We start from the raw sequence: 14,266 nt of genomic DNA on the forward strand, positions 1-14,266 counted from the left end.
TTTATTCCACTTTTGGTATGCTAATAAATGTACATTTTCCTAAATTAACAATCTGGATATTTCTGTACAGTAAAACATTATTTATTTATTTATTCAAAGGGTGAATAAATTCAATGTGGATTTGCTAGCCTAGCATTCAGGTTAAGAAACAAGGATAAAAGCTTGCTTCAGGCACTGTTCTACTTTTGCATTTGTGAGACATGTATTCTGAGTTTAGCAATATATTCAAGCAAAATTTGAGTTTACTTCTCATAAGCATTATCTTAATACTTCTGGTCTGAGACTAAAGAGGCAGAAAACTGGAAATGAATTTTTTCCCTGGCATAGGAGTTACTTTGCTGCCTAATGGCAACCAAGACCATTCCAAATTTGAGTGCTAGCTCAGTCTATAGTAGTATAGTAGTGTAATTATCAAATTTCCTTGTTATCTCTTTCATTGCTTGTTGCAGAGTCAGATGTTGAAGTTCAGCAGCATGACCCCAGATTTGGACCGTGTTAATGAGCTGGGTTACAGGCTTCCTCTGAATGATAAAGAAATCAAAAGAATCCAGAACCTGAACAGGCAGTGGTCTCTGATCTCGTCTCAGACTACAGAGAGATTCAGGTGGGAATAGCTATAGATTGTTGCATAGCTTTTTCTTAAATTATAATAGCTAAAAAGTATACTTTTTAATTAACCGATCCTCCTCTTCTGGTATACTTAAGAGAAAAGAATGAAGCTAGTGAGTTGTGATTTTGCCACAAATCAGAATTTGACATAAGGAGGAAGAATTTATATATATGTATATATATGTTTAGCGTTACCTAAATAAATAAATCATGCAACTGGCTGTGAAAAAGCAGCGCTGTTTTCACTGCTTGAAAATTCATTGCAAGACTCAGTTCTGTGTGTGAGAACAGGAGACCTCACCTGGATTCATCTTTCTTTTTTCCAGTAAGCTGCAGTCTTCCTTGCTACAGCAGCAGACATTCTTGGAGAAATGTGAAACTTGGATGGATCTATTAGTTCAGACTGAACAGAAGCTGGCAGCAGAGATTTCAGGAAACTACCAGAGTCTTTTAGAGCAACAGAGAGCACATGAGGCAAGTCACTGTGTGTATTTATGCATTATTACAACCATGTAGAGTACATCAATATTCCATTTATACATAACTGGAACTCGCATTCTTTTGTGGAGTAGTATAATAGTAGGTTTTGAATTACATTCCTATCATCTTTTCAATATATCTTCATTTAAAAACAACAGCATGCAAATATATCAGTGTTAGCCAGTTAGGAAGAGGGCTTGGTTTTCTGTCTGCCTTTTTTATACAATATATTGCTGTTTCTCTAAATGCTCGTTCTCTGTACGTGGTGTGCTTCAGGTTGATTTGCGCGAGAGGAATCAATGCTTTATTGGTCTTCTCATAAGACATAACTATCCTCACACGTTTTGCCCCTTTGCCTTCAGTCCTATTTGGATATTTCTGTTCTTTCGTTTTATTCTGGTTTTGTTCATTTGCCATTAAATTACCAACATACGCAGCATCTGAAAAACATGTTAAAGGAAGACTTTTCTGTCAAAAGCTGAGATATATAACTCATTATTCTGCCTCCATTTGTGTTCCTTTTGGAAGCAGTTCCTGGTTTTCTTGGAGCAAATTGATTTGATCTTTCCTCTGTGCTGGAGTCGTTTGCAGACTTTTTACAAGAGATTAAGAACTAGCTTAGCTTTTGCTGCAGAGAAAAAAGAAGGATGCCTAGCAGATTCTTTGGTGATGTCGAGCAGTGCACATTTTTTCTCCACATTGTTACTGCCAGGAATCTTGGTGAACATTAAGTAAGACAAATCAATTTTCATACCAAAGTTCCCATGTGGCAAACAATATTTCATTTCCCACATTTTTTTCAGCTGAAATACCAAGATACTCAGGAAAGATCACAGAGGAGTCATGTCCTTTTGCCCCTTGTGTCTTATATCTGACAGTGTTTGGATGGGTGTTTGATAGCAGAAATTACTTCACAATCTTTTTTTGCTTACTTCATTATACATTTGCTTTAGCATTTAACTGCATTTGCTTTTGCAAATCTTATCCGTTTCATTTCATCTCAGTGCCACCAGCATTAACTGCGCAGTGAATCTTCGTAATTTGTGATGTCTCTCTTTTTGAGATTTAAATGTTCAGAAATTGATTATTTACTACTGTTGTTATGTTCAATCACAGCTATAATTCTTGAAAGGAGTTAGCAAGGATCTTTTTGCATGCAGTTGCACATACTTTGAGATCTTATACTAATTCCCTGTTAAAACCTGGTTCTGCTTCAGCTAGCTGAAACATTTCACTCAGATGAGTGTTATTCAGGCAGTCTGAAAAAGCTTTACTTCTTTCAGCTATGTAGAGTCACTTTTCAGAATGTAGAGAAGGAATATCCATTTCGCTAAATGCTGCATTTCATCAACAAAAAATGTTGAAATTTTTTTTTTTTTTTTGAACACAAAGTTTTTTGACATTGTATGTAATTTCAATATATTTCATGGTCAGTGTTCTTTAGAGTGTCTTCTGATGCTCATGAAGAAATCAGTTTCCACTTCTCTCAGCTGCAAGAGTTTCAAATCTAAATTTCTTGAGAGGATTTTCCAGATTGTTTTTCTGTGCTTTCTTGAAGATAATGAGAAAATACTGTTTCCATATGTATTCCCAGAATGGATGTTAGGATGCATCCAGTTCTGTTACCAGCTTTCCAGTACTGACTCTTAATTTTGCTAGTATTTATTTGAACAGGATTACAGCTATATCAGTGGTCTTATTTCCAAATAACTTCCTACTGAAATTTTCAAACCATTTTCCAAATATCATGGCTAACTCTGGCATGTGCATCGAATAACTCTTTCAGGACAACCATGATTCATTCTTGTTCAATTGTCCAGATGTCCATCTGCAAACCTGGTACTTGGTACTTGAGACTCTTACACAGTGCTAGTGCACTGAGACAAGCACTTGCGAAAGTGCTGGTAGAGAAAGAAAAAAAGAGTCGCTTGCCAATACATTTTCAAATTTTTTTCCCTCAGTGTTCAGGTACTGTGTATTCCAATACTTACCCCCCTTTCCTGATTCTTTGAATTCCTATTTCTTTATTGATAGCAATCTGCATACGAGAAGAAAATGGGATTACAAGTGGTCCCACATAACAGGATATCTCATTTTTATGTATTTTTATGTGCATGCACAGAACAAGTATCACAGAATCACAAAATTGTAGGGGCTAGAAGGGACCTCCAGAGATCATCGAGTCCAACCCCCCTGCCAAAGCAGGTTCCCTACACCAGGTTGCACAGGTCAGCATCCAGGCAGGTCTTGAACATCTCCAGAGAAGGAGACTCCACCACCTCCCTGGGCAGCCTGTTCCAGTGCTCCGTCACCTCACTGCAAAGAAGTTCTTGCACACATTTGTGTGGAACTTCCTGTGCTGCAGTTTACGGCCGTTTCCCCTTGTCCTGTCTCCACTCACCACTGAAAAGAGTCCGACCTCGCCATTCTGCCCCCCACACCTCAGATATTTGCAGGCCTGGATCAGGTCCCCTCTCAGTCTTCTTTTCTCACGGCTGAACAGACCCACTTCACTCAGCCCTTCTTCATAGGAGAGATGCTCCAGGCCCTTCACCATCTTTGTGGCCCTCGCCTGGACTCCTTCCAAGAGATCCCTGTCTTTTTTGTACTGGAGAGCCAGAATTGGACGCAGTACTCCAGATGAGGTCTTACCAGGGCAGAGTAGAGGGGGAGGATCACCTCCCTCGACCTGCTGGCCACGCTCTTTTTAATGCACCCCAGGATGCCATTGGCCCTCTTGGCCACAAGGGCACACTGCTGGCTCATGGCCAACCTGTCGTCCACCAGGACACCCAGGTCCCTCTCCGCAGAGCTCCCCTCCAGCAGGTCATCCCCCAACCTGTACTGGTGCATGCAATTATTCCTCCCCAGATGCAAGACTCTACACTTGCTTCTGTTAAACCTCATCCAGTTTTTTTCTGCCCAGCTCTCCATCCTATCCAGGTCTTGCTGAATGGCAACACAGCTTTCAGGCGTGTCAGCCAATCCTCCCAACTTCGTGTCATCAGCAAACTTGCTGAGGGTGGCCACTATCCCCTCATCAAGGTCGCTGATGAAAATGTTTAACAAGACTGGACCGACCGAGTAGATTTTTAGAGGAATCAATCTGATTTGGTGTAGGACTTGAATACATCCTCTATAAGCAGAGTTTCTCATGCTTGATAACCTTTTATTTATTGCATCTGTCTTCTCAAAAAAAAAAAAAAAAATTTCTTTCCCTCCTCCTTTCTTTCCTTCCTCCTTTCTTACCCTAAGAGTTATGTTCTGTTGAATCTTTCAACAATACTGTTAGAAACTTGCCTCTTGTGATCCATGCCCTTTCAGCTCGACAGAAATAGATGTGATAGGAACTGAAATTTCTTCCTTCTTACTCAGCTTTCTGAAATTCTCAAACCCGTAGTATGTGGTTTTGGTGAAATTGCTCAACAGAGATATTATTTTCCCTCTGTTCTTGGCTTGGTCATTCCCAAGTACCAAAGTATTCAAAGAACACTATCAAAGGCATCTTCAAGAAAACTGGGCAACACTGTTTCTTTTTATAGGAAAATCCATGAATTGAATAACAATGTCAAAACTTGTTCAGTGATTCAGAGACACAGAATTGCATTTTGAAAAACTGCTATGTCATGTAGTAGTCCTGAAATACACACAGTGTTCTTGAAAAATCTAATTGCACAGGTGCCAGTTGATATTTCACTTGGAGAATCTTGGGTTAAGTTCAGGCAGGGTAAATATCAATTTAGAACACCATTACTAATAAAAGAAAAAAAAACGTATTGATCTTCATACTTTGAATCTCTCTGTAAAACCTTTTGAGCATAGAATGTGTCTAGTCCTTGACTGATGCCTAGATTGTACCAAAATAAGGAAAGATGTTTCTAAAAATAAATTTAACTGTAATGTACCTAAGCAGTGTTTGCATAAGTAGTAATTAGATAATTTTTGGTCATAAATAAAGCAATGTTTAAGTAATACAGGAGTTTTAAAAGTATTAAACTATGTAAACTAAATTGGAAAACATGGAAAATGAATTTCCGGCACATTAACTTGGCCAACCATTTGTTTTAAAGTAATTCTGTTGACTGTATAAAATTCTATTAAAAGTTTGTTCCACCAAACTGCAAACGTTAATTAAATTTAAGAAGGGAAAGCATTAGAATACTCTTAAACTTGTGAGAAAATAAAATGTGCTCTTATGTTCATGCAGTAGATACTCTGTGTAGATATTCTTGTAAATTATAATACTGATGTCACAGTTGTACTCAGAGACATAATTCATAGCTTCCATTGATATTATTTAGCTTTTAAACAACTTTTTAAAATCTCAAAGAACTAATAATTGTTACTAGAAGCCATAATACCATCCTTGTCTCTTGTGCAACAGCTATTCCAGGCAGAGATGTTCAGCCGTCAGCAGATTTTGCATTCAATCATCTCTGATGGACAGCACCTCCTAGAACAAGGACAAGTAGATGACAGGTAGACATTGTTGTGTTTTTTGCCGCTGCTGGCTGTGTGAAGTAATACTTAAATTATTGGGAGATTTCTGAACAGAGAATGTCGCAAAAGATGTCAACATTCAAGTCATGCTCTTCTGAAGCAGGCTTTACTGTCGATGTGGTTAAATTATTAATCTGTTAGATTTTAAATAAGACTTTTCTTTAGGATGCCATGGGGTAGATGTGTTTGCATTTGGGAATGCAGCAGCCTTGAGGCTGGTTCTCTGATAAGGATTTGTCTTGTATTGTCAAATAAATCACATATGTCTTTTCTGATGGAACTTCAAAACACCTTTCACCAAAAGACCCAGCAGTAATTGATTTACAGCCAGTTACATGCACTTTGAGGCAGCTGCGGACATACCTCAGAGAAGATCACCTGAAGCATAAATGTAATTGAAAAGAAATTCATTTCTGTCTCAGAGATTTTGTTTTATATAATTCCAGAAATCAGTGGAGTGTGACTGTATTAACACTTGTGCATATGTAGTGGCTTTGCTTAAGGGTATCATGGTTTTAGTTTTAGAATTTTCTTGTCGAGGGGTTATGAGAGTCTTGATACTCCTTCATATATTTTTCACCTGCTTTGATCTAGCTCAGGGTGAATCATGAAATCTTCATTCTCTCCTACGAATTTGGATAATTTAATCTAGCAAGAACTAAGTTTTTGTTGCAAGTAAAAGAGTTGTGTTTTTTTTTTTTTCAATCTTAATAATTGGATCCCTTTGATTATCCATGTGTACGATCTGTGGAGTTCTCATCCGCAGTCAACTGTCATGAGAGTTCAGTGCTTTTCTTCTAGTGCTTAATAATTAGCAGACAAAAAACACTTCACATTCCCTCCTCTCCACTTAATTTCAGTAAATAAATAGATAAAGTATGAAAGCTACTGCAGATTTTTATTTATTAATTTACAATAGGGATGAATTTAATCTGAAGCTGACACTTCTGAGTAATCAGTGGCAAGGAGTAATTCGCCGGGCACAGCAGAGGAGAGGGATTATTGACAGCCAGATCCATCAGTGGCAGCGCTACAGGGAGATGGCAGAGAAACTACGCAAGTGGCTGGTGGAAACGTCCTGTCAGCCAGTGAGCGGTCTGGGAAATGCTCCTATACCATTGCAGCAGGCCAGAGCATTGCTGGATGAAGTGCAGGTATGTCCAGTGTTTTTGAAGAGTAACATCCTTTTTTAAATTTTATTTTTAACCACCTTTATTATTCAAAAAGTGCTTGAAAGTGCATTAGTTTCAGACTTTCTGCTTCACAGAAAGCAACATTAGATATCAGTTGTTCTTTCAAAATGTCATAGTCTCAGAAGCAACGTTTTGATGGCATGTAATGGCAAACTTAAAAAACTCAGGCTTGATTGTTTCTGGTTTTGCTTTGTAACTAACCTCATATTGAAACAGTCTTAAGAGCCACAATAATGTCAAATTTGAAGAGTGTTTTCTTGCTAACAAAAAAGATACGTTGAATGTCTGATATGACCTTCATGTGAGGCTAACAATAACTATTTAGCAGCTTGGTGTCTTCAAGCTTTTTTAACTGGAAGATATTATATAAATGATAAAGCTTGCAAGAATAATGAGTTTTCAAAGAGCTGTTTTTCCTCAAGATCAGTTGAGATACTGACATGAATGAGGAGAAAAAGAAGTCTTCTATGTCTTTAACTTCTTGGAGAAATTTTCTAATGATCTGCTGCAGTAGATGATGGCAAAATAAAAGGTAGGGTAAAGCATTTGGGCTGCAGCTCCTGCTTTAGTCAAGATATGCAATCAAATAAAAGTTAGTTAAGTACAGACTTAAGGATGAGTTGTAATTAATTACTCATTACAAAAACATTACAAAAAAAAAAATACAAAGTTGACAAGAAACTGACAAAAAGTTGACAAGAAAAAAACTGTTTGTATTTGCAGCTTAAAGAGAAAGTTCTCCTAAGGCAACAAGGCAGTTATATCCTGACTGTGGAAGCTGGGAAGCAATTACTGCTCTCTGCTGACAGTGGAGCTGAAGCAGCCCTGCAGGCAGAGCTTACAGAAATTCAGGAGCAATGGAAGAAAGCTAGCACCCAACTGGAAGAACAGAAGAAGCAGGTTGCTTTATTACTGAAAGTAAATATATTGGTTTTTTTCTGTACTTTCAAGTTCACCGTTTCTCATTCTGAACCATGATAAAGAAAAGTATTCTAAAGAAATGAGTACAAATACAGGAATTGCATGTATGTTATATAAGCTCATAATTTCACTACCTCTAATTATAAAATATTTAAAAATAGAAGTAATAATATTTTGCAGTAGGCCTGTATGTTTCTTGATATCTTTTAACTGATATTTCCACACCCATCATTTTCAGTATAAAGCAATTATGTAATTTATTTTGCATAATACTTGTTAGCCTTTATACATATGATATTGAAAATTAGATCTGTCTTATTCTCTCACATGACAATATCAATATCTACTTAGCCAGTTTGTGTTTCCTTCATGTGTCTTGAGTATTTGCTGTCTTGAGTAAAGCACTTGGAAGAGGGGGACTTGAACTTCATTTTAATGTAAGCAGTCTTCAGAATGCCTACTAACCTCACTCCAAGTACAAAAGATCGTAGACTGGGATTTAAATTTGGTCTGTTCATTTTTCTTTTTAGCTTATTTCATATGAAAAAAATTGAACTTGCTTGTATTAACAGAATAAGGCAAGTGCTTTTAGAACAGTTTCTGAGGTCTAATAGAAATATGAACATGTTAATTTTGTTTGTAAGAAGCAAAGCGATACAAGAAAATTAAGTATTGTTTTGGAAAAGTTCCATTAAGTATATTTTTCTTCCTGTTTCAAGACTTGTTCATTCTACCTCGGGTTCTAGTTGGTAAGTTGCATCAGGAAATTTTAATCATGAAATCTTGTATCTATGAAAATGAAAACTTCTGTGATATGATGTCCCAATGAAAAATATAGGACTTGATGCTTGGAGGGAAGGAAGCAGGGAAATTTACCACACAAATTGCACATTTAGAGGAGGTACTGCAGGTACTTCAGTGTGAGCTGAATTCACACTACTCCAAACTTTTTTTTCTGAATTTTGATGCACCAGGCGTTCAGGAAACGAAGTGGAAAAACATTTTGGAGAGTTCAAGGTGTTTCTGAAAGGATGGAATTGTAATTAGACAATGTTGCAATAACAGGAATCCTTGACTTCTATGTTTCTTCTCGTAGAAACCAACAGAAAACAAAACAAAAAATAACCTAAAAAAGATTTTAAATCCAGTTTACATATGAGCCTAGTTTTAAGACTCTGAGTATTATTTAAAAGAGAATTTCAGTACATGTTACTACTATGGAAATGTTTTCACTCTTTATGTTGATTGATTTGACTAACCACTAAATACAGTAAGTATAATCTAGATCTGAACTGAGTTCTAATAAACTTTCTGCCCTCAGGACTGGGAAAGATCTGAAAAGGGTATAGCAGACTCCCTGGAGAAGCTAAGATCATTCAAAAAAAAGCTTTCTCAGCCTTTGCCAGAACACCATGATGAGCTGAATGCAGAACAGATTCGTTGCAAGGTAAAGTACTTCTCTGTTGACTGTTGCTTCATCTCTGGATGCTTTTTGCAGTAACATCTTTCATTGTTAACAGGTTTTACATTAATGGCTATGTAAAGCAGCCAAGCATCTTTGTGAAAAGCTAAGAAGCCATTCTTGTAACATTTGGACAGTATAAATCCTGCAGGGTAGTAATTGAAAAGTTCAAAGGATGCATATAGAAAAGATCAAAGATATTAGAATAGAGTCTGAAAAGTATTGTAGAAGTACTAAATATTTGTAAGTTTTTGTAATATAAATTCTTGATTCAAACTTAACTCATGATCTAAACAGTTCTCTTAGTGATTCTTATTTGAGGTGGGATTGCTGTTGTGGATCTTATGTACCATTTATATGTTATATTCCTTGCAGTCAATAAATGTGATACAACTTGAAAGCATTTTCACTAGAGAGAACTCTCAAAATCTCTGGAACTTTAGAGATATTTGAGTGCTAATTTGGTTTGTGAATACTTGACACAAGACTGATGTATCATCTTCTATCTTCTATGGGTACACATGGAGTTGGTATTTTCTTTTTCTTTAAAACAAGACTGAAGCATTCCTCTTGAAATAGTGGATCTGCTTAGATATGACTTTGATTCAGTGAGATAAAAATATTCATCTCTGTACTTGTCCTTTTTGCTTATGCTCATCTTTTAAGGAATTAGAGAATGCTGTTGATGGATGGACAGATGACCTTGCACATCTTTCTCTGCTGAAGGAGTCCTTGTCTACCTATATAAGTGCAGATGATATTTCAGTCCTCAGTGAGCGTATAGAGCTTCTGCACAGACAGTGGGAGGAGCTGTGCCATCAGGCAAGTATAGTACTGAGCTTTGATATGAGCATGCAAACTAAAAAGGTTTTGGAGAAACAATTGAATGCAAATAGAGTCTTTTAGAAAAGATGCATGTAGAAACTGGTAAAAATCATATTTGAGCACTCGCTGAATTAGGTATAACATCCATTGAAACGTTCCCTCTCGTTATTACTTAGATTTTCAGTTTTCTTGAACTTCACCATCGAGACTGTATATAAAACTTAAGAAGAAAAAAACCGAACAAGACATGCTTGTGATATGAGACTGCAGAACAGGGCAAACAGAAGTAATACAGTTAACTATGCTTTTGTGGAGGAGCTGTGCTCAGAAATGTTGTCCACTCCCCACTCAGCATTTCTTTCATACCTCTACTTTTGCTGATGATTTCTACCTCTTCAGATGTTAGTGTCAGCATTTCTTTAAGTCCAAGGGTGACTTGCTTGGCTGTGCAATGAGCTAAAGAGAATTGTTTGATTTTTCAGCTACATAGTGCTAGCAGTGTATTTTTTGCATCCTTTTTCACTTACAGATTTGACTCTCTCATCCAGTTTCTCAGATTATTCTACTGTTATTGCTGTAGTTCAGTAGACGTCACTGTGCACATGTCTGGGGCTAGCATGGAAATAGTTACCTTACATACATTTTCCATAAAGTCTTCAAAAACATCCCCAAAATAGAAAAAATGTTCCTCAGTTAACAGTGAGAAACTTGTTATTAGTTTCATTTGAACAAGCTGACATGGATACATCTAACCTATGGTGTAGTCACTAAACATATTAAGAGGTTAAAGGAGGGAGATGAGTAAAGAAGTTTTATCTTATTTTTGTACGTATTGAGTGCTTCAGGATGTAACCTAAAGCAACAGCGTTCAACTGTTTCTTATTTCCGGAAATCTGCCATCAAGTTTAGAACCACAAAAAGGAAATGGTGAGATCATGTATGCTACTGTTAAACCTAACATGGTGGTCAGTGCACACACTTTTTTATGAAAGAACAGATGCAGTTTTCATCTTTTCACATGAAATGCTAACATAATGTCAGAAACAGAGTAGAATGAGGAAATAAATAATGGTTCAAATATCTGAAACTACAGAGATAACTTTGCTGTTCACCTTCTGCTACCACTTCGATTTCAATTTCCATCCTTATCTGTCAAGGACGGACTGTTACTCATAGTCTGAGATGATGATACCGCTATAGCAATTTCTTAAACATTGAAATGCTTTTCTTCGTTTTTTATTAAATACAGCATTTGAATGTTTTATGCCTGTTACGTAACCCCTTGGGAATCCCTGAATGTAACAACAAGATTCAGGAGAAATAGTCATCTATGGAATGACTGTATTGAGACTCTAGTAGAAAGTAGCTTATGCAAAAAATATTTGCAGGGAAAAAAGTGCATCTTTGCATTTATGCACAAATTGCACAGTTTAACCTGTGCAATACGTGTATTTCTTTTTTTTTTTTTTCTTTGATCAAGCATTTATACCTTCCTTTTTATAAAATCTCTTAAACTGAAAAGAAACTATTGGCATGCTTTAATAGCTCTTGTAAGATTGCCAAAATTGTTAAAAAAAAAAAAAAAAAAAGTGTTTTTTGTTCTTCCTGGGAAACCTGAAATACACTCTGAAAGAATATATAGACACAATACTGAGCCTAATATTTGAATGTTGAATGCCTCCCATTATGCAATAGAACTGTGAGAATCCTGAGAATAACACTTACCTCTAAACTCTCAAAGAATCATACAAAGTTTTTGCAGTACAAATCCAGTTTTTTGTAATGGAAGCAAGCGCCTTCGGTTCATCTGCAGATCCAGAGGAGTTCACACTGAGGCACAATGTGCTTCAACTGTCTCTAAAATTCATTTACTTTTTTTTCTGAATATTTTAAGGTATCTTTACGTCGACAGCAAGTTAGTGAGAAACTGAATGAGTGGGCTGTCTTCAGCGAGAAGAACAAGGAGCTCTGTGAGTGGCTGACACAAATGGAAAGTAAAGTTTCTCAAAATGGTGACATCGTCATAGAAGAAATGATCGAGAAACTTAGAAAGGTATAGTATAGAGCATGTATACTTACATATTTTCTTTTACTTTTTGCTGCTTTTGTGTTGCAAAGAGAATACTGAATTAGCTGAAATCAAGGTTTTACCTGAAATGGATGCTTATAAGTTCCAGTGAGGCTGCGTATTTGTGTTTTCTCGCTGTGCAGCTTTTTCCTGTCTTTCTTCAGGTGGTACCATCCAAGATATCAGAAAATTAAGTGATTTGATTTTAAACCAATTGCTTTACTCATGTAAGGAGTTTAACTATACTTTCATAGATGGGTTGGTTTTTTTTCCATTCTTCTGATAGAGTTGTTTGTAGTTATACTCCAAAATTAAAGAGGCTGTCATTTATTACTAGAAGAACAAAAACATGTCAACATTCACTGGTATTTTTGTATAGTTCCTTTAGTAATGTAAAGCAAAATGTATTCAGTATTTTTCTTCTGATTGCACTTTTCTATCCAGGATTATCAAGAGGAAATTGCTGTAGCCCAAGAGAGCAAAATCCAGCTCCAGCAAATGGGAGAGCGACTTGCTAAAGCCAGCCATGAGAGTAAAGCATCAGAGATTGAGTACAAACTTGGCAAGATCAATGACAGATGGCAACATCTTCTGGATCTTATTGCAGCCAGGTAAAACAATTGTTTTGTTTCTAATTGCTACATGATACAGATGAATGTACTGGGCATCATGGAATTAAAATATTTTTTTTATCTGCCTTTCCATTATTAATCATGAATGGGTCTGTTCTCAACCATCAACATTGTTCTGTGAAATTTACTCTCCCGTTTGCCTTTTGTATTTCTTCATATGTTATTTCAGCAAGTAAAAAGGAGATAATTCCAAACACTGTCTGCTATGTCTGAGTTACACGGGATTGGTGGCAGCCAGATTTAGTGAGCCTTGTTTTAATTCCATTTCATGTTAGAGGAGATTAGATTAATTTAAAAAAATTAAAAAATGGCAGAACAATCTGAATAGCGCATTTGTTGTTTTAATTTGGGTTTCCAGAAGAGGAGTTCCAAAAATAAGTCTGACTGATTGACAAGATAGACATACACATAGCAAATTAAAGATTATCATCAAGGCTGTTACAAAAGACAAAAAACAAAAACAAAACAAAACAAAAAAAAAACCAGCCATTTTCATAACTTAGGGAAATACAGGGCTGCTTGATGATATGTTGATATATGAAAAAAACTGGCTTATTTGTTTCAGTATTTTTTGCCCTGAGTCACAGTACAACATCCTCCAGACAGTAATTTTGGCATGGTTTTGTATATGTATTTCATAAAATGTATATATACTCTCTACTATTTTGCACTTCTCCAATTAAGTATGTATGAATTAATAATACTTCAGCCTCGCATGCAGCAAAAAGGTTTGCCTTGTTGTGTTATCTTCTTTTTAAAATCCATTTTCATGTGATTTTACTGTGTTTCTACTCTGAAACCTGTAAGCATGCTAACAGTAAATTTTGTGTAAGCTGAAGCATTCTGGTTCCATGTCCTTTTTTAGCAGTTTGTTTTAAAGTAATGAAAGCTGTATACTTCTTGCAGAACAGTCAAGTCAGGAAGTGGTGCATTGCTGCCAAAGAGACTGCTGGTTTCAGAGGATGTGATACATCACCAGTTGTTGATCATAACAGATATTTGCTGTATTTTTATGTGTCTTTAGAAACACCTACTCAGACAATTTTTCAAATGTTGTGTTCAAACCATATCTTTAGGAAATTTCTAGTGAAAAGCAAAATGACATTCAGAAATTGTAATTTTTTATTTTTTTTTTTTTTAAATCTATGTTGTCTGTTTAGTATTAAAGATTAGTGCTCGATATAGAGACAGATAAGGGCATCATTGTTAGGGTGACAGGAGGAAGGGTAGGTGTAAATTGCATTATCTGCTTAAACTTTCTCATTCTGTTATCTTGAAGTAGGATGTCAAGCCCTAGCACTAGACTAATATATGTGAAATATTTATTTACTTTTGTTTCCAGAACTAACCCTTCAATTTAGCCTTTTTAATTAATGTGGGATATAAAGTACAGATTGGGAAATGACTGACTGGAGAGCAGCCTATAGATGGACATCTGGAAGTGCTGGCTCGGTATGAACAGCAGCTTGCCCTAGCAACCAGGAAGGAAAGCCATATTCTGGTGTGCATTAAGCACAGCATAGCCACCTCATCAAAACTGATGGTTCTCCAGCCTCACTTGGAATACTGTGTGCAG

General features: G+C 36.4%; 1 protein-coding gene across 1 annotated transcript in view; it reads left to right on the forward strand.

Moving 5' to 3' along the window:
* The window catches only part of SYNE1 (spectrin repeat containing nuclear envelope protein 1), a 282,683-nt gene that overhangs the window by 232,611 nt on the left and 35,806 nt on the right, over positions 1-14,266 (forward strand). The window contains exons 121-129 of the mRNA XM_052694476.1: positions 450-604; positions 936-1,083; positions 5,474-5,568; positions 6,509-6,743; positions 7,506-7,700; positions 9,025-9,150; positions 9,832-9,987; positions 11,885-12,043; positions 12,503-12,669. Coding sequence (XP_052550436.1) covers positions 450-604; positions 936-1,083; positions 5,474-5,568; positions 6,509-6,743; positions 7,506-7,700; positions 9,025-9,150; positions 9,832-9,987; positions 11,885-12,043; positions 12,503-12,669 — 1,436 coding nt within the window. The remainder of the gene's footprint in view (positions 1-449; positions 605-935; positions 1,084-5,473; positions 5,569-6,508; positions 6,744-7,505; positions 7,701-9,024; positions 9,151-9,831; positions 9,988-11,884; positions 12,044-12,502; positions 12,670-14,266) is intronic.

This window comes from Tympanuchus pallidicinctus, unplaced genomic scaffold (assembly GCF_026119805.1).
Source record: "Tympanuchus pallidicinctus isolate F22 unplaced genomic scaffold, pur_lepc_1.0 scaffold1, whole genome shotgun sequence".
In the NCBI taxonomy this organism is placed as follows: domain Eukaryota; kingdom Metazoa; phylum Chordata; class Aves; order Galliformes; family Phasianidae; genus Tympanuchus; species Tympanuchus pallidicinctus.